The 19,302-nt window shown below is 35.3% G+C and overlaps 1 protein-coding gene across 5 annotated transcripts in view; it reads right to left on the bottom strand.

The window, feature by feature from the left end:
- The window catches only part of LOC148623499 (ATP-binding cassette sub-family C member 10-like), a 42,789-nt gene that overhangs the window by 13,492 nt on the left and 9,995 nt on the right, over positions 1-19,302 (bottom strand). For 4 of the 5 annotated variants that reach the window (XR_015919451.1, XR_015919452.1, XM_088565341.1 and 1 more), the window contains exons 6-12: positions 13,010-13,258; positions 11,141-11,239; positions 10,018-10,207; positions 8,811-9,035; positions 8,303-8,420; positions 7,820-8,003; positions 3,710-3,925 (exon numbers count right to left, since the gene is read on the bottom strand). Coding sequence is in view for 3 of the 5 variants with exons in the window: in XM_088565341.1 (XP_088421467.1) it covers positions 3,710-3,925; positions 7,820-8,003; positions 8,303-8,420; positions 8,811-9,035; positions 10,018-10,207; positions 11,141-11,239; positions 13,010-13,258 (1,281 nt within the window). In the remaining 2 variants the exon portion in view is untranslated. The remainder of the gene's footprint in view (positions 1-3,709; positions 3,926-7,819; positions 8,004-8,302; positions 8,421-8,810; positions 9,036-10,017; positions 10,208-11,140; positions 11,240-13,009; positions 13,259-19,302) is intronic. The other variant, XM_088565342.1, reaches the window with a different exon arrangement.

Below are 19,302 nucleotides of genomic sequence, written 5' to 3'. Positions count from 1 at the left end.
TGGATCATTTCAACGATTGAATGTTTCATTTTATCTATTATAGTTTTCAAGATATTGGCTGAAAACTGCTAAGGTCTCACTAAACACTTCTGATGTTTCCATTACTTTACATGTTCAACAAGTAATTTTCAAAGTTTCACTGTGAATTCCCAGAACAATTGACAATTTAAAGTTGCATACCATTTCCAAGCTTGGAAAATAAGGCTTTCAAAATCATTATTCTAATGGTACAATGACCATAGAAATTCTTCACAAAATTTACTTGAATAAAAAATACTGAAAATCAACTTTTTTACTTTTTCTGGTAACTGACAGCATGGAGGCAAATTACTCAAACATGTAAACAATATTCATACACTTTTGTAGTAAATTACAAATATGATTTCAAAGTACACATTCTGAGCTTTATTTTGACTACTTTTGATCAGAATACACACAAATAATGCATTTACAATGCATATTTCTAGGTTCAGTGTGTTTTCGGTACTACATTGGGGGTGGCCACTTGACTCGTAAGTGGTAAGTGAGACCTAAAAAGATACCGTTTTGCCTTTTAAGGGCAATAACTCTAACAAGGAGTCATCCAAAAACTTTGATCCCTACAAACTTTTGTAGGCCTTATCAAAAGGATTATTTCTGCAACTGAAAGTTTCATTCTCAAAGAAGACTTTGGTAGCACTTATCATAAGGATCATTTGAGGAATTGAAAGTTTCATTCGATCTATAGCTTTCAAGATATAGGCTGAAAACTGTTATAAAAACATCATTTTTCCCCTTTCAAGGGCAATAACTCTTACATGGACTTGTCTGACAACTTTGACCCCTGGAGACTTTTGTAGGCCTTGTAATAAGGATAAGTTCAACAATTGAAAGAATTTGGCTAAACCTAATGGTTTGGAGCTACATGAGAATTATAATGATGAGGAGTCATAAATGTAAGTATACTTAAATACTCAACCTCTGGATTGACACATTAAGGACTATATAAAAATACTGCTCATTCTGTAACTTTTTAAAATTTGTAACTACTACACATATACTTTATTCTACTAGTTTTGGGAGGATTGATTTTTATTCGTGTCTGTTTTCCATGTTGGGCCTTTGTCCCTGGATTACATTCTTTTGATTTCCACTAGAATCTTGATTACTCAGATAGTATTGCTCTCAAATTGGAAGCCTGGAAACTTTTGCAACATTGACCCTCTGGGATAATGTATAATATATATATTACACAAACTGTACAGGAAACAAGTTCTTTCAGTATAAAAGAGGGCTACATTTTATATTGTTAATGTTATACAAGCCTGTGCTTACCCTTCCAGAGCATCTGATGTCACTCTTTGTGGGAGTTCATATTGCTAGTGGTTTAGTTTTTTGTGTGATGTCTTGTTTGCCTTATCTTTAATTTCTATGTGTAATTTTTTATTTGGTTTGCTACATTGTGTATGTACATCATCACTCTTTCATGTGTTCACGTTTTGGCCATATTTTTGGATTTTAACATATTTGAATAAATCCACTGGTATTTTTTCCCAATACCTATAACATAGAAAAACTTAACTAAATATTGTCAAAACATTTGTTTTGATTGTATATTTTTTGTTTTGAACCGATTTCTACTGTGTCGGTTATTTATCGATTTTTCATTTCAATACTCTTTGCAATACCTCAATCATCAGACTGTAACAATATTTTCCTTTTAAATTACCTACTATTGTGACATCAGTTTAACAACTGTCACCTGTAGAATCAACATGTCTGGGTAGTGTGTGATATTTGTGCACGAAGCGGACGTGGCACTGGCTTTCTATGGTAAGTCACAGTTTTATTTATTTATTTATTTAATATTAAACGGTGCTAAAACTGCCACACATCATTCCGCTGAAACCTTTTGTATTATAAAGTTATTTGCCGTCTTTTCATACATATTTTTTTGTACAAATTCAAACTATTTACAGTATAGTTTATAATATGTAAGAATTATGCTTTATGTGCTTTGAAATGCACGATGTACTGCATGTTATTCCAGGTGTGATGAGTGTCGTATGCTCGGAGTATTTTCAACAGTCTGTAAAGATGTAGAGCACACGGTAAACTATGTATAGATTATATTTTTGTGTAAATCATATATTTACTGAGTAGTATAGTGTGCAAAACATGCAAGGAGTAATATTGTATGTAAAACATGTGTATTGCATAGTAGTAGTAGTATGTGCAACACATTAGCACATAGCAGTGTTATTTTTGTACTGACATATGTACACAGTATATTATATACATGTATTTCTTTATATTTTGAAGTGCCTTGTAATTTATAGCGTTCAGACATTTTAAAACGTTCTAGCTATGGAATTATTATATATTTCATAGGTCCAATAGCTTTAGTATAGTAATGGCAGTATAGTATTCCATTAGTCCAGTAATGGTAGTGTTCCATTAGTCCAGTAATGGTAGTGTTCGTGTAGTCCAGTAATGGTAGTGTTCCAGTAGTCCAGTTACGGCAGTACTGATTAGTCCAGTAATGGTAGTACTGATTAGTCCATAGTCCGGCATCAACAGCAATTTGTGATACAGTATCATAATATAACTGCAGTAACTCATTATTCATATAGACCCTTTTGTGCTAACTGTAGGATAGTCGATGAGTATGCGTAGCGCATGCTCAATATACACTTCCACACGGAAAATTATTTTGTTCTACCCAAGCCCTACCTCGTGGAAGTGTATACTGAACATGCTCATCAACTAACCACAAAAGGGTCTATTCTGGAGTGTGTCCAAGCTTACTTTACCTTCATTGTATGGTGGACATAGCCTGATTTACCATTTGAGTATACTCACCCCTTGTCTCTGATGTTATAGTGAATATACAAATTAAATACCGGAATCATGATGAAAACCCATTATATGATGCTCCAGCACTACAGTAAAGCCGTTTGTTCAAAGGAAGTCACTTTTATATTTTCTATTGGTGAACATTGTTAACTTTGTATATAGTTTATTAATTTTTTTTTTTTTGTATTCAATATTTTCAAGTTTATTCAGATTGGATTAAATAGCCATCACTTGGTCATCCATGACAAATATCATGAGAAGGAATCCATCTGTGGTAATAATCCTGTACACCACATTCAATTTAACACACAAAACTCATTGCAGACCATACACAAACAGTAATGCAAAAATTAGTTAGACCATGAGGTCAAAGTTTAAGGTCAAAGGTCACCAAATGTGGTAAGTTATACATTGTCTTAAGCTAATCTACCCTCATGCCACATATCAAAAGCCTATACCAAAAGACAAAAAAAAAGTTACAGCCCAGACAAGAATCTGTCATGCAAAAATCATTAAATTGATCTTCAGATCAAAGTTCAATCAAAATGTTTCACACAGCGCAGTTTAATATGACTGCAAAGTTCATCAAAACTTCATGGGAACAAGAAAATGAATAAAAATTTCAAAATGACCAAAAATATATGGCACATCTCTGTACATATGTAACATGCATCGGTAAAACTGAATGCTGAGGCCTAAAACAGTAAAATAATGAATGAGGGAAAGATGGACAACAGTGAAACTAGAAATGCTAGAGCTACTAAGCTGTAAAGTCATAAAAATAGTACATAAATTCTTTAATAGGCTATCAAAAGACTCAAGGCAAAAACATCTTAAAATTCATCCACACTACAATTAAATCTAAACTACATACCTGAATTCTAAGATAGACAAGTCCTAATGGTACCAGAAGAATGGCAAACCATGGTAATCCATAACATTGAACAGCTATTGTACCAATAATACCATAAATATTGGCCAAGAATATATTCAATATAAATGGCAATGAATCATCAATACTGTAAAGATCTGATGAGAATCGATTGATGATTCTACCAATGGGTGTTGCCTCAAAGAAAGACATGGGAGCCTGAAAGTCAACACAATATTCAATCAAAATCATGTCAGTATTGTAAACTGTTATTTCAAAGCAATGTACAAGTCAGGCAGAGAAAAATTAACCCATTCATTGCCAATAAATATATTGTATGCTAAATATCATACATGAAATAAGGTATGGTTGATGTTTGAGTTTATGACTATTCTGCAACCAAAATAAGGATAACTGCCAAACTTCAGTTAATTTCATTATTTCCATTAATGGCCTGCTCAATGATGACATCATCTTGTCATGGATTACCAACATGAAAAAGCATATCTTTGTTTGCTCAAGAAATGCACCCTAGAAATACTGTAAGATTAAGTTCATGTAATACAAAGCAACAAAACAACACAAGGAATATCAAAAAGTACAACTCAAAAAAAAACCAAACCATTCAAGACACACAAAAACATAAAAAGTTTGCAAAAAAAAACAAACAGCAGAAACACCATTTAAAACTGGAAGTAATCTTAGGTGCTCAGGAAGGGTGACAAGTTCCTGCTTCTTGCAAGACACCTGTCATGCTGATTTTTGAAGGTAAGGTCTGGTAAAGAGAAAAGACATCTAGAGCAATTGGTGGCTCCCAATGGAAATGGACACTCCATATCAGTTAGTAGTGGCAACTGTAGAAATTTGAAATAAAGGCTGTAATCTATAAGCAACTAATCCTTCTTCCATTAGTTTTTATGTCAGTTGCTGAGCTCTATCTATAAAATCAAGAAAACTGTCCTAATTCCTTGAAATGTGTAGTTTATGTGTTGGCTGTCTATATTAAGGATTTTGAACTTGCAAAAATTCTACTACTTATTTCAAAGTTCAACATCATACTGGGAGGTTTTAGTAGAAGAGTTGAATTTTGACTCTACATTGAATAATTTATTTACTATTTTAAGTTTAATCAATAAACATTACAATAGAACACTGACAATATACATCCTTCATACCCTGGGGCACCCTAGTCAGAGAACACTGACAATATACATCCTTCATATCCAAGAGCACCTTAGTCAGAGAACATTGACAATATAGATCCTTCATACCCTAGGGCACAATAGTCAGAGAACACTGACAATATACATCCTTCATACCATAGGGCACCCTAGTCAGAGAACACTGACAATATACATCCTTCATATCCAAGAGCACCTTAGTCAGAGAACATTGACAATATAGATCCTTCATACCCTAGGGCACCCTAGTCAGAGAACACTGACAATATACATCCTTCATACCCTAGGGCACCCTAGTCAGAGAACATTAACAATATACATCATTCATATCCTAGAGCACCCTAGTCAGAGAACATTAACAATATACATCCTTCATACCCTAGGGCACCCTAGTCAGAGAACATTGACAATATAGATCCTTCATACCCTAGAGCACAATAGTCAGAGAACACTGACAATATACATCCTTCATACCATAGGGCACCCTAGTCAGAGAACACTGACAATATACATCCTTCATACCGTAGAGCACAATAGTCAGAGAACACTGACAATATACATCATTCATACCCTACAGTACAATAGTCAGAGAACACTGACAAAATACATCCTTCATACCGTAGAGCACCTTAGTCAGAGAACACTGACAATATACATCATTCATACCCTACAGCACAACAGTCAGAGAACACTGACAAAATACATCCTTCATACCCTAGAGCACAATAGTCAGAGAACACTGACAATATACATCCTTCATACCATAGGGCACCCTAGTCAGAGAACACTGACAATATACATCCTTCATACCGTAGAGCACAATAGTCAGAGAACACTGACAATATACATCATTCATACCCTACAGTACAATAGTCAGAGAACACTGACAAAATACATCCTTCATACCGTAGAGCACCTTAGTCAGAGAACACTGACAATATACATCATTCATACCCTACAGCACAACAGTCAGAGAACACTGACAAAATACATCCTTCATACCGTAGAGCACCTTAGTCAGAGAACACTGACAATATACATCCTTCATACCCTAGGGCACCCTAGTCAGAGAACACTGACAATATACATCCTTCATATCCAAGAGCACCTTAGTCAGAGAACATTGACAATATACATCCTTCATACCCTAGGGCATCCTAGTCAGAGAACACTGATAATATACATCCTTCATACCCTAGGGCACCCTAGTTAGAGAACATTAAAAATATATAGATCCTTCATACCCTAGGGCACCCTAGTCAGAGAATATTGACAATATACATCCTTCATATCCTAGAGCACAATAGCCAGAGAACACTGACAATATACATCCTTCATACTCTAGGGCACCCTAGTCAGAGAACACTGACAATATACATCCTTCATATCCTAGGGCACCCTAGTCAGAGAACATAGACAATATACATCCTTTATACCCTAGAGCACAATAGTCAGAGAACACTGACAATATACATCCTTCATACCCTAGGGCACAATAGTCAGAGAACACTGACAATATACATCCTTCATACCGTAGAGCACAATAGTCAGAGAACACTGACAATATACATCCTTCATACCCTAGGGCACCCTAGTCAGAGAACACTGACAATATACATCCTTCATATCCTAGAGCACCCTAGTCAGAGAACATCGACAATATAGATCCTTCATACCCTAGGGCACCGTAGTCAGAGAACATTAACAATATAGATCCTTCATACCCTAAGGCACCCTAGTCAGAGAACATTGACAATATACATCCTTCATACCGTAGAGCACAATAGTCAGAGAACATTGACAATATACATCCTTCATACCGTAGAGCACAATAGTCAGAGAACACTGACAATATAGATCCTTCATACCCTAGGGCACCCTAGTCAGAGAACACTGACAATATACATCCTTCATACCCTAAGGCACCCTAGTCAGAGAACACTGACAATATACATCCTTCATACCCTAGGGCACTCTACTCAGAGAACACTGACAATATACATCCTTCATACCCTAGGGCACCCTAGTTAGAGAACACTGACAATATACATCCTTCATACCCTAGGGCACCCTAGTCAGAGAACACTGACAATATACATCCTTCACATCCTAGAGCACCCAGTCGAACACTGACAATATACATCCTTCATACCCTAGGGCACAATAGTCAGGTGGTGAAGTAGGAGGAAATGTTCAAATCCTGACTACAAAAAAAAACCATCAAATAAACAAAAATATAAAAAAAAACAACACAGCTAATATTTTGTGACAGTTGGATATTGCTGATTGTATTTAAAATGGACACTCCATATATGATCAATTAGGTCATGGTGACAGTTATAGAGTTTTGAAATATCAACTTTAATCAATGGGCTATATATCCTTGTTCAAGTCCAAAAAGATAAAATGTCAACTTCAAGTTGACGTACAAAACGTTAAAGTCAGATTATTTCTTGCTTGAGGTGATTTTACATTACTTAACTTTTTTCATATGATGCCTAACCTTCATATAAGATTTCATCTAAGTCCATTGAGCAGTTTAGGAGGAGTTGCACTTACAAGGTTTTAACATGTAAATTACTGAAGTCAAATTATCTCTTTTTTGAGACATTGAACAAAAAAAAAATTTTCTTCATGCATGTCTTCATATGATGCCTAACCTTCCTACAATCTATGGAGTAGTTTTAAAGTTGAGCTTACAAGATTTTAAACAAGTAAAACCTTTAAATTGAATTATCTTCTTTTGCAGGAATTTGATAATATCTTCCTTTTTGTACATTTACATATAAAATTTTATCCAAATCCATTGAGTGGTTTAGGAGTTGTGCTCACAAGACAGACAAAGAGACAGACAGACAGGATGATTTCTATATATCCCGAAAAAGTGATATAATAACCAATAATATACATCCTTTTATTTAATTACACTTACCCTTAAAACAGACGTAAGTATCTGAGTATGAAGACTTTTTGCTGCACAAATTCCCCCATAGGCAAATAAGAAAGCCCTGATAAGAGTAAAGATCGAGTTGCTAGCTGCCAGACATCCATAAACAGTTAGATAAAAACTGAGGTTATCTTCTGCTCTTGTTATGTTTGTCATTGATTCATTTGAACTGAAAAATACCCTTAATTATATAGCTATAATGTTGTATACTGATATCATGGGTTAACAGTGGAATACAATGTTAGAGTAAAGCGCAAATATTTAGCATTCCTTTATCTATAATACAATATTGATAATGCATCTTGTTCATAAATTTAACATTTCTCCATATTTAAAAAATAATAATAAAAGAAGCTATAGTTTACTTTATAACAAATTAATAACATGTTTTCATGTCATGGTGTAAAATCTGATAAAAAAAAATATGAAAGAATGTAGAAATGACTTAAGATAAGACTATTTGTCTACCTTTCAAGAATGGCAGTAAATTTAGACTGTATCTCCAGTGCAAGATTTACATCCATGGACTTGTTATTATCATGGCTAACCCAGTAAGACAACCACCAATCATTTATGTTTCTTGATGCTATAAACAAAATTATTATTGTAGTATTGTAATGTTTACAAAATTAAGTAAATGGTGCATCTAGTTATTGGTTAGAAAAATGTGCAATATAAAAACTAGAGACACAACAGGTCCAGAAACACTTACCTCGAAACACCAAAAATTACAAATCTAATCACTACACAGCAAAAGCCAAAATTAATCAGAGCTTGTTGAGATTGTTTTTAACTTTGTTAAGCAATTGATGACTTACAGAGAGACTTTTCTAGGCTTACATGAGAAAATGGAGTGCCCAACTGCCAAAGGTCATTCTTTAGGTAGTGGAAATAGTCTCTTTTGTAACAAGGGTGGAATGACCTCGAAAGGCATATAAGCCCTAAGTCTTTGGAATGTCAAATGTCACATACATACCCTGCATTAAAAACAATGATATCAAAATCATAGGAGCCAGGCAAACACCAACTGCAAACCAATATGACTTGTAGACATGTAATCTGACAATGCCTTGTTCCTGCTCCTCAACTTTCACCAGTCCTGGGTCTTCTATGTCATCACACATGTCTTCATGGTTTTTAGATTGCAGAGTATAATGATCATCATCTAGCTGAACTGTACCTAGAACCTCAGATGGTGAGCCTGTATAATGTAACAAATGAAGGCAAAAACTGGTCCAAATTAATTTCTATTTAAATTATGTCTAATTATACGTAAAAAACTAGAACAATGCTATAGGTCACCAATGATGTAATAGACTCAGTCATTTTTCATCTTGACCCAATATAAAGGTTACACATGATTTATATGAATAATCAATTTAGGCCATCAATCTTTCCTTTTAAAACTATAGTGCTTTCAAGGTCCTTTAACTTTCACAAAATATTTCACTTCCTGGACCTGAATTCTTATTTCCCAAGGCACACCAGAACACTGTAAAAGTAGAAATCAAACATGTTTTTGAAAAAGTTATTTCCTTAACCTCAAAAGCACTGTGAATAAAGTCATGAATTTATGCTATAAAAACCAAGTTCTAGATCAGATAAATATATAATTATACATGGATAATGTACCACACAGACATATAAATGAAACAATTCACATATCAATGAATTAGTTCTTAGGGAAAACAATTTTGCTTGAAAAATTTGTAAATGAATAGAAACAAATATTTTCTGAAGTCGTCTGCTCTGGCAAGAGGAAATAACGTTAAAGTTGCCTGTTAAAGAAAAAGGGGATGTCAAAATGATTCATACTATGTTCAAGTTTGACTAAACAATAAACAGGTTTAAAGCAACAATAAATTCAGACTTTCAGAGAATGGAACAACAGAAAGACATCATTATAACATCATTTTAACCCTCTCTCTGTGGAATTTCTGCACAACTTTAAATCATTTAATCTTGCATTTGCCTTGTAATAATGGTGATTTCATCAACCAAATTATTCTTCCTATCTATTAGGGTTTCAAGCAGCAAAATCTGTCATTTTCAGGGTTTCAAAACGAATAACATCAAAATTTGATACATACGCAACTAATATGAATAAACTCTTCAACCTGATGAAGGAAGTCACATTTAATTTTCTGCGATACTATATTTCTTATAGTTATGGAGAAACAAACCTATTTGAACAATAGTACCATCTTTAATCTCCATGACAACATCAGCATTAGTAAGGTACTTGGTATGATGTGTACACAAGATTCTAGTTTTGTTCTTCAGTAATCCCATGATGCATTTGTTGTAAATGTGTCTAGCAACGTGGGAATCTACTGCTGCAAATGGGTCATCCAAAAGGTAAACACTTTTTTCCTGGAAAACATGAATATTTACCAGAATCTATATTATAACTTACGATTCTGTGAATCACTTAGAATTATAAATCAACTAAAAGGAATCAAACCAATCAAATGTTAGGTGCTGCCTAACACAACAGTTGAACAAACTTGTAAGTTTTAACTTTGTTGTATTCTACCACAACATAGGTGAATGACATTAATTTCATATTGAATTACAAGTTAATGTTAATTACTTTTCAAAGTATTGACATTAACTTAAGCAATGTACATTGTGATAAGAAACTAAGGAGACATTACTGATGTAATTCAAGTATGATCTTTGACACTGAGGTCAGAGGAATGAAATAAACTCAATGAAAATTAGACACATACAAATCACAATGAAAATTGAGAAAATGTTACTAGTAATCTCTGAACAAGTCAAGATAAAACAATATGTCTTCCTACCATCATGGGGGATACATAATCAGATTTACTAATTGTTCCATCCAATCACTGCATGTAAAATCTAAGAATACTCCATTCAACTTTCTCTTCTGATTACATTTGCAGAGTTCTTGGGTTTTGCCCTTTGAATAATGCTTTCAGAATCATGAAACTGGAAATCTGATTAGCTGATAAATAAGGTAATCTGAACAGAAAGTAGAATGGTGTGTTGTTTGATATTATTAATATAATTGGTAAATTGATTTTGAATCTTACTATTACTTTGAATGTTCTGTCCGCCTTACAAATGCATTTGTTGATGTTAGAAAAACATATTTTCATGAAAGGATTACCAGTATTAATGATCTCTCATAACATGAAAAATTGACATTTGTTTTTCTTTTTCTTGTATAGATTATTTCCAAATTTGCCAATTTTTGCAACCCCCAAGACTTAGGTTCCATGTCCTTGAAAACCTTGAAAACAAAGAGAACAAGAAAATAAGTTCATGTGATATTACCTGATACAATGCTCTAGCTAAAGATAACCTTGCTTTCTGACCACCACTCAATGTCACACCATTTTCTCCAACTTCTGTTTTATCTCCAGCAGGTAAAATCTGTAACACAGTTTTAATATAGGTGACACAAAATAAGGAACAGGACTAAGATAGCAACTTTTAACTATTGTTCTTGCATTTTTTTCTACTAATAAAGAGCTTTGCAGAGCACAGCATGATACTACCACGGCTTGTCAAACTGATCATTTGGGGTAAGTGTGGATACAAAATTAGTTTTTGACATACTTAAAGGAGTCATGACACAAAAAATATCATTTTTAAACATTTATATTTATAAAACTATAGTATGTTCAGATACGAAAATAACAAACATTTTCTCATCAGGTTAGCACTAAATAAAGTTAAAATAATTTAATAGTGTTTCCACGATGACCTAATTAATATGCATAAATGAAAACTGGAAGTAATGCTAAATAACTATATGTGGAGATGCTATGTCAGTGGTTCTCAATCTCCATTTGGGTACATTGAAAATATATACAGGTGCTCGAAAAATAATTAATACATCTTCAAAAATAGCTTGTTTATATGATGTACAGTGGTCCACTGATCTGTGTATGGGTGTAATAATCATGTTTACAAAGGTAAAGAATTGAAGTTCTTCTTGTTTTTGTCAGCTTCTCATTTTAGTTAGGCATACATCCCTGTAGTGAATACACAACTACTCTGCACTCCTTTTTTTTAGGACCTGAACTGGAGGGTACAACTAAACTACTGCCACTCTGTGTAGCATTCTTTCTTGTCTCAGGTTATATTATGTAATAAACAAGATCAGTAGACCTAATTATGACCAAAAGAGAGTGTCGGCGGCTACTATTATCTTTACAGGGTTTGGCAACCCGTGACACAGGTGTCAACTTGCGCTTGATATGCAGGTGTACGACTTCGATAATAATTGAAGTCTAATTTAATTTCTTTTGTCTTATGGATTTTGAAATTAAACATGGAAAATTTGACAATCAGCGTTTTTTATCAATTCTAAAAATAACACCCATCTTCGCCCTTTTAGCCCCTTATTTCCAAAAAGGTGGGGCAAAAACCTCCAAAAACTATAGAGCCCTCTGCCATGTCCCTTGGAACAATGTTTTGAAACTTCAAAAAGATCGGATAAATTTTACTGAAGTTATTGTAAATAAGACTAAAGTGAATGGATGCCAATGACAACAATGACAGAGTGATACCATTTTACATATACAATCCAAAATTGTTTTTGCAGTCGTATAAAAATAAGTTTATACTCTAATGCAATCATATTATTTACCTCAAGTTATTGCTACTGGTAAATCCCTTAAGCTCACTCAAAAACTCAAAATGGGAATGAAAGTTTTATCCCCTCATTCATTTATGACTACAATATTTCATCCAAAACAAGCAATACAGAGGGAATCCTACATTATCAATAGAAATAAAATTGCTAATTTTCCTGGAATACTGCTCTCAGACAAAAAGAATCACTCATATATATATAAGAGTCTGAAAAATTCCCAATGATGTTAGAACTGTCAAATTTGCGATGCAAATTTTTGGTCGTTCCCTCCGTGGGACTTGAACACTGCCTGTACGAAGTCCAGCGCCATAGACCAATCGGCCAGCTAGACTATATAAAAATATAGCTTTCATTGGCTGGGTCATTCCTCCTCGTAGGATTAATCTAGGGTTGTAACTTAGTACACAATATATATAGCCTAGCTGGATGAGTGGTCTAGGGTGCTGGACTTTGTGCAGGCAGTGTTGCCACAGATGTCACAGTGGTACGAGTTCGAGTCATGCGGAGGGAACGACCAATATATATTTCAAAAACACACTTACTTTCAGGTCATCCAGTAGAGCAACAGCTTCAATCACAGCATCATATTTTCTAAGATCAAACTGCTGGCCAAACAGTATATTATCTTTAATGGTAGCATGTTGTATCCATGGCTCCTGGGTAACCATGGCAATACTGTCTAAGTTTTCTACATGAATATATCCACTGATGTGAGACATTTCTGCCAAAATAGCACTAAATATTGAACTTTTTCCAGATCCAACTTTACCAACAATACCTACAAATTGCTCCTGAAATATTAACAATTAAAATTAAAGGCCTTACTGAACACACTTCAAAATAAACAGTGCACCCACTTAACAGATTTCTTGGACAATAAAACTGGGTATGCTATCTGACCAAGGAAAGATTAATCCGCTATAAAGCCACCCATTGGTTTTCAATAACTGCAGTGATGACACTCCTTCAACCATACTGCAATTGGCTCTAACTTGACAATATTCTTCACAAATATAATCAATAATATGCAAGAAATAATGTGACATATTTAGATGGAACTCATAAGTTGTATAATATATTTAAAAAGTTCATCTTTCGCTTATTTCTTTGAAAATCAATCACATACAAGCTCTATTTGCCATTAACCATTTGTTTATGTTTGAAGGAAATCCGTCTAAAAATAGAAGTACTATCCAAGTGACAATACTCTCTATCATTAACTTGTATTTCAAACAATATTCCTCTCCCCAAAAAGTGCCCCCTCGCTTCACTTACATCTGTCAAAATCAAATCTTATCCAAGCTGTATATTGCTACTATGGTGGTACTATACAGTTACACCATTTCTGAAAATTTTGTCTCATTTTTTAAAAATAAAGCTGTTGTGAGACAGTCTTAACAGAAATTTCAAGTTTGTTTTTTTAAAAAGTACATATTTTTTTCTAACCCTTGATGTGTGGTGGTTCAAGTAATTTATAAGTGCATTAGTGAATATTGCTGTAAAAAACAGTAGCAATGGTAACTGCTGAGCAAAATATTGCTGAGTTTAAGTACAAGTCAGGAATGCCTTTTCAAAACTAACAGCAAAATACTAGGTTTTGTAAAATATCAGGTACTTAGAAATTACTATAGGAAGAAAGTATGCATGAGGGGGAACGAATAGGTAAAATTTGATTCATTTTCTTGCTAATTTAGTTCCTAAAGTACAGACAAAATTAGGTATAATAGAAAATCAGACAGCTGGTTCTGAGAAGAAAACCTACTAGGGCAAGGAATTGAAGCATTCTGGATACCTTTCTTCATTTAAAGTACACTTGTTTACCATCATCTGTCTATGTATAATGCTTAACTACATTTAATCAATATACCCACTATCTTTCAACTTTTAATTTTAAGTTTACAAAATTAGACCAGGTCAATTTTGTGTACAAAACAGTGCACCTAAATGTACATGTAACGTGCACCCTAACTATTCACCAAATTCAAAGGTCACCTGTCTAAATACTGACGCAACATGTCATTCAGATGGAACAAAAAATCTGAGAGCTATGGTTCACTAGTGAAATCCCAGCTTTCAATTACGATATAAGGAATATAAACAAGTCCTTGGTAAACAGGAATTTGGTTTCAAATTTTTCAGAAAATGAATCCCACCACATGGCATACCTACAGGAAGGTGTTAAAATTTCATGATGCTGTGGTAAGTAGTTGCTGAGAAAAGGATGACAAAAATTTCAACTTAAAAAATATGAAGTCAAAATATAAACAAAGTCCTTGGTTAAACAGGAATTTGGTTTCAAATTTTTCCGAATATTGTATCCCACAATATGGCATATGTACAGGAAGAATGTGTTAAAGTTTCAAAGCACTGTGATGAGCAGATGCTGAGAAAAATGTGACAAAAATTTCAACTTTAAAAAATAAACAAAGTCCTCATTAAACAGGAACTCATTACTACCAAAATCATGGCCACCAGAAAAGTGGATAATTCTGGAAATAGCAGAACGATAACCTTTAATTGTGGAAGGAGACAACTTTTTATCTTCAAAAAGGTAGATAAGAAATTCCGCTAACTGCTGAAAAGTAATTTGAGAGGATCAATTTCCTTCTTACTACACCAACTATTGAAGATTGTCGACTTAGCATTGTATAGGATGTTGGTCGAGTCTCTAACTGCTCACTCAGAAAAGCCTCTCTCCTTGAAACTATCCCTGAGAGAAGCCATGTGAAAAGATGTAGATTCTCTGGCTTGGGATGAAGAATCTTGCCCTTGAACTGGGAAATAAGGTTGTGTCTGGGCGAGCACAAGATAGTTGAAGAAAATCTGGATACCAAGCTTGCTTGGGCCAAGCTGGAGCAATAAGAATGATCAGACATTGCTCTGAAGCAATCTTCTGAAGAACTGCTGGCAGATATCTGAATGGAGGGAATGCATATCAACACATTCCTTCCCAAGGAAAACTCATGGTGTCTACTGCATAAGCTTCTGGGTCTGGAACAGGAAACACAAACACTTGAAGTTTGAAGTTGAGACTTGTTACAAACAGGTCTACATGAGGAGACCCCCAATGAAGAGTTATTGCTTGAAATATTGACTGGAGAAGTTCCCGTTCTGTATTCACTGGGGCTAGAGTTCTCTATAGAGAGTCTGCTAAGACATTGAGTTTCCCTGGAACATGACGAACTACTAGCTGAAGCTGAAGTTGATTGCAAAGAAGAATTTCTTTTGCAAGAAGAAATAGCTTGAAACAACGAGTTCCCCCTTGGTTTTTTAAGTAAGCAACAACCGTCGTATTGTCGGATGCAAGAACAAGAGACTTGTATTTCAGAATAGGCTGAAAATGAGAGATTGCCAGAACTGCTTTCATCTCTAGAAAATTGATGTGTTCTTTCAGTAAGTCTGGGCTCCAGACCCCTGATACTGAACGTCCTTCCAGATACGCCCCCCAACCGAGGTTGGAGGCATCTGTGAACAGTCTGATTGGGAACTGGAAAGGACAGAAGCTGGCCTTTCAAAACATTCTCCTGAACAGACCACCATAAAAGATGGGGAGACAATTCCTGAGGAATAATTGGAATTTGATATTCCCAATTCTGAGAAGATGGGCGCCAATGTTAAATTAGATAAAGTTGGAGAGGTCAAATGTGTAGTTGACCAAGAGGAACAACATCTGCTAAAGAGTTCGAGAGACCTAGTAGCTGAAAAAATCGGCAAGCAGAAACTGTTTCTTGAGAAAGAAACTTATGAATTTTCAAGTTGAGGTTCTGAAAATTTTACTGAGGAGGTAGAACTAGTCCTAGATGAGTCAGGTAATGTTCTTCCAGAAAAGTAAAATCCTGAGAAGGAATCAGATCTGACTTTTCCCAAGAAATTAGGAACCCCAGGGAAAGAAACAGTTTGATGACTAGATCCGTATTTACGAGAAGCTTGTCGTGAGTAGAGAGGTCGAACGGTAACGCTCTGAATTGGTAAACCTTGTTGTTCCAGACAAAACAAAGAAATTTTTGGTAAGAAGGACATATTGGAATATGGAAATAAGCATCTGTCAAATCCAGGGAAGTGGTCCACATACCTGGAAGTATTGAAGCTCTGATAGACCGATTGGTCTCCATCTTGAAATGGGGAACAACCAGATAATGGAACAACCATTCCTCCTGAGAATAGAAACCTGGATCTATTGATGTTACAGGATTTTCCTCTATTGCCTTCTTTGTCAAAAGACAATCTGTCTCTGCTGATAGAAGAGATTTTTTTTGCAGATGAGTCGTGTTGGACAATGGAATAGGAACTGGTGAAAGAGGTGGTAGTTCCTTGAATATTAGAGTTAATCCCTCCATTACTGACAATACCCAACAATCTGAGGTAATATCTTTCCATTTCGACAGAAAATGAGTTAACCCTACCCCCTACTGGGATTTGAGAAAGAGGAGTTTTGTAAAAAAAAAACCTCTGGATTGGGTTTTGTCAATAAACAATAATCAATCCTAGGTAGAAGGATTGGACCTCTTACTGCCTTTAAAATTACCTGGTTGGCACTTAGTAACAGTTTTCATTGAACCACCTTTCATACCACCCTCAATGAAAACCTTCCTTCTCTTTTCTGTGGAATGAAAGGAAGAACCACCAGTAGAAGAACCACCTCACTTAGAATTATTTCCTTAGAGAGAAACATTCACCTTTACTGGTGCTGGAGCATGACTGAGCTGTTTCTGAATCTCATCAAGAGGAAGACCAAAAGGTTTGTTGTCCAATGGAGATTTCAATAAAGAATCCTTCAGGCTGTCTGAAACTCTAGCTTTATCCAGGATCTCAGATCTTTTGGATAAAGTAAAGTCTGCCAAACTTCCCATAAGTAAAAGCTGAGAAGAGCCTAGAGCTTTATCAACCTGAAGTAAAAATGGTTTTACTTCAGGAAGAAGACCAATATCTTTCAGTAATGGGGCTACAGCAGATAAATAATGCTCCGCTGTACCTAGTACATGAGAAGCATTTCTAAGAAGATTCTCAGTTTTAGACCAGACAGACTGAGAAAGACGCAGTCCATCCACAGGCTTTGAATTAATTGAAGTGAAGAAGAAAAAGCTTTATCACAAGAAGGAACCAACTTACCCAAAGTGGAATTGAAAATGTCATAATCCCTAGATCATTAAAGAAAGTTATACCAAAACCACTTACCTTGGAAAAATGTGACTCATTGGCTATGATACCTTCATTGATAATCTGAAGAGATCCAAAGTAATCCAAAACACTCTTAAACCCATCTAATGAGGGGGCAGAGTTAGCAACCTGATTAGACTGACACCTAACAAAAGAGGTAGGTACAGTTGCAGGTATAGTAACACTACTAGAAGGCACTGCTACAGAAGGAACAAGGATTGAAAATAGGAGTGAAAGTTTGAGGATCAATAGGTCCAAAGTTGTTACCATAAGGCCAAAAACCTGGAAAAGCTTGACCAGGAACACCTGGGTAAGGGTTAGTCTGAGACCAAGATGTGGGGTTATTAGCAGAGGTGGGCAAAGTAACACCACAGTAAGACACTGGAGGCCTAGAACCAGGTAAATTTAAACCTAGAAACACCAGGGGAACAGGAAACTGAACACATGGCGTCTTCTGGCCTAGATACTGTATGAATTACTGTATCTAAAGTTGAGATTACTCTATTACCATCCACAGAACCTACAACAGGGGTCTGTGGAAAAGTAATGTTAGTCATCAAATTTAAAACATCGGTTGGTTGACTAGACACATTTGGAGTAACCACCTGATTATCGTGAGGTAACGACCCATCCAAAAAACATCATTGCCAGTAATGGCTTGAAATGGGCTACTAACATTAAACTCCATAATAAAGAATCAATATACAATATATAAAAGACTAGAAGCCCTGTTTATCACAGGAGCCCCTGCTTTATTTGTTAGTACATGTAGTGATTTCTTAATTTTTTTAAAAGTATATCAAATGTGTCTGCAAGACACTAATGATGCCCCCGCTCACTAGATTTGCCAAATTAGGAACATGTTTATTTTTTTATGAAGACATGGTTTGCAGATTCAGAAATCCTTCCAAGACTTGTGATACTCATGGTCTGTTGGTTCAGCTCAATCTTTCCAAGACTTGCAATGACAAACTGTTCCAGTACCATAACTCGAAAAATTTGGGGATCAATTTGGGGATCAGAAATTCCTAAATACATGCATATCTACATATTGTATCCTGGCCATAGTGTCATGAAATTCTGTTTGGTAATGTCAGACTAGTTGCGATGAGAACAAGAGGACTGATGGACGGACTGTCACATAAAAAATGTTTATACCCCCGAACTGTGTTGCTTGTGATATATTTCTGACAAAAATTATAAAGTCTAACAATCACCCAGTTCCGTAATATTCCAAAGTCCAACTATCACCACGTTCAGTAATATTTAATGAAAATCAAGATCCTATGACCTTGCACACCATCATTAAGTGTAGGAACATCCTGCAAAAAATATTTTAGATGAGGAGATAGCCACATACCCCACACGTCCCCATGCTGGATACTCAAGTAAATTTGTTTGTAAGAGAAATACATGTAGGAGGACCCCAATAAAAAAAAGGAATATGAATCACCTCGACCATAAGCATAAGATGTATTAAGCGCCCCATGCAGGTCCGGGTGTTAAAAGAATAGGCCTGCAGCAGCGCTAAACTTGTCATAAAAGGTGACTAAATAGTGCTCAGAACCCTAGCCGGGGGCTAGGGTGCTCTGCCCACAGAGCAACTAGGATGTGTGCCCCAGGTGGTGGAATGGGGTACCCCTGGCGTGTTACATGCTGGGGTTGTCAGGCTATAAAT

This window comes from Perna viridis, chromosome 2, assembly GCF_037379345.1.
Source record: "Perna viridis isolate PV_CMFRI_1.1 ecotype Kerala chromosome 2, ASM3737934v1, whole genome shotgun sequence".
In the NCBI taxonomy this organism is placed as follows: domain Eukaryota; kingdom Metazoa; phylum Mollusca; class Bivalvia; order Mytilida; family Mytilidae; genus Perna; species Perna viridis.
This window is presented reverse-complemented; position numbering and strand designations above follow the sequence as displayed.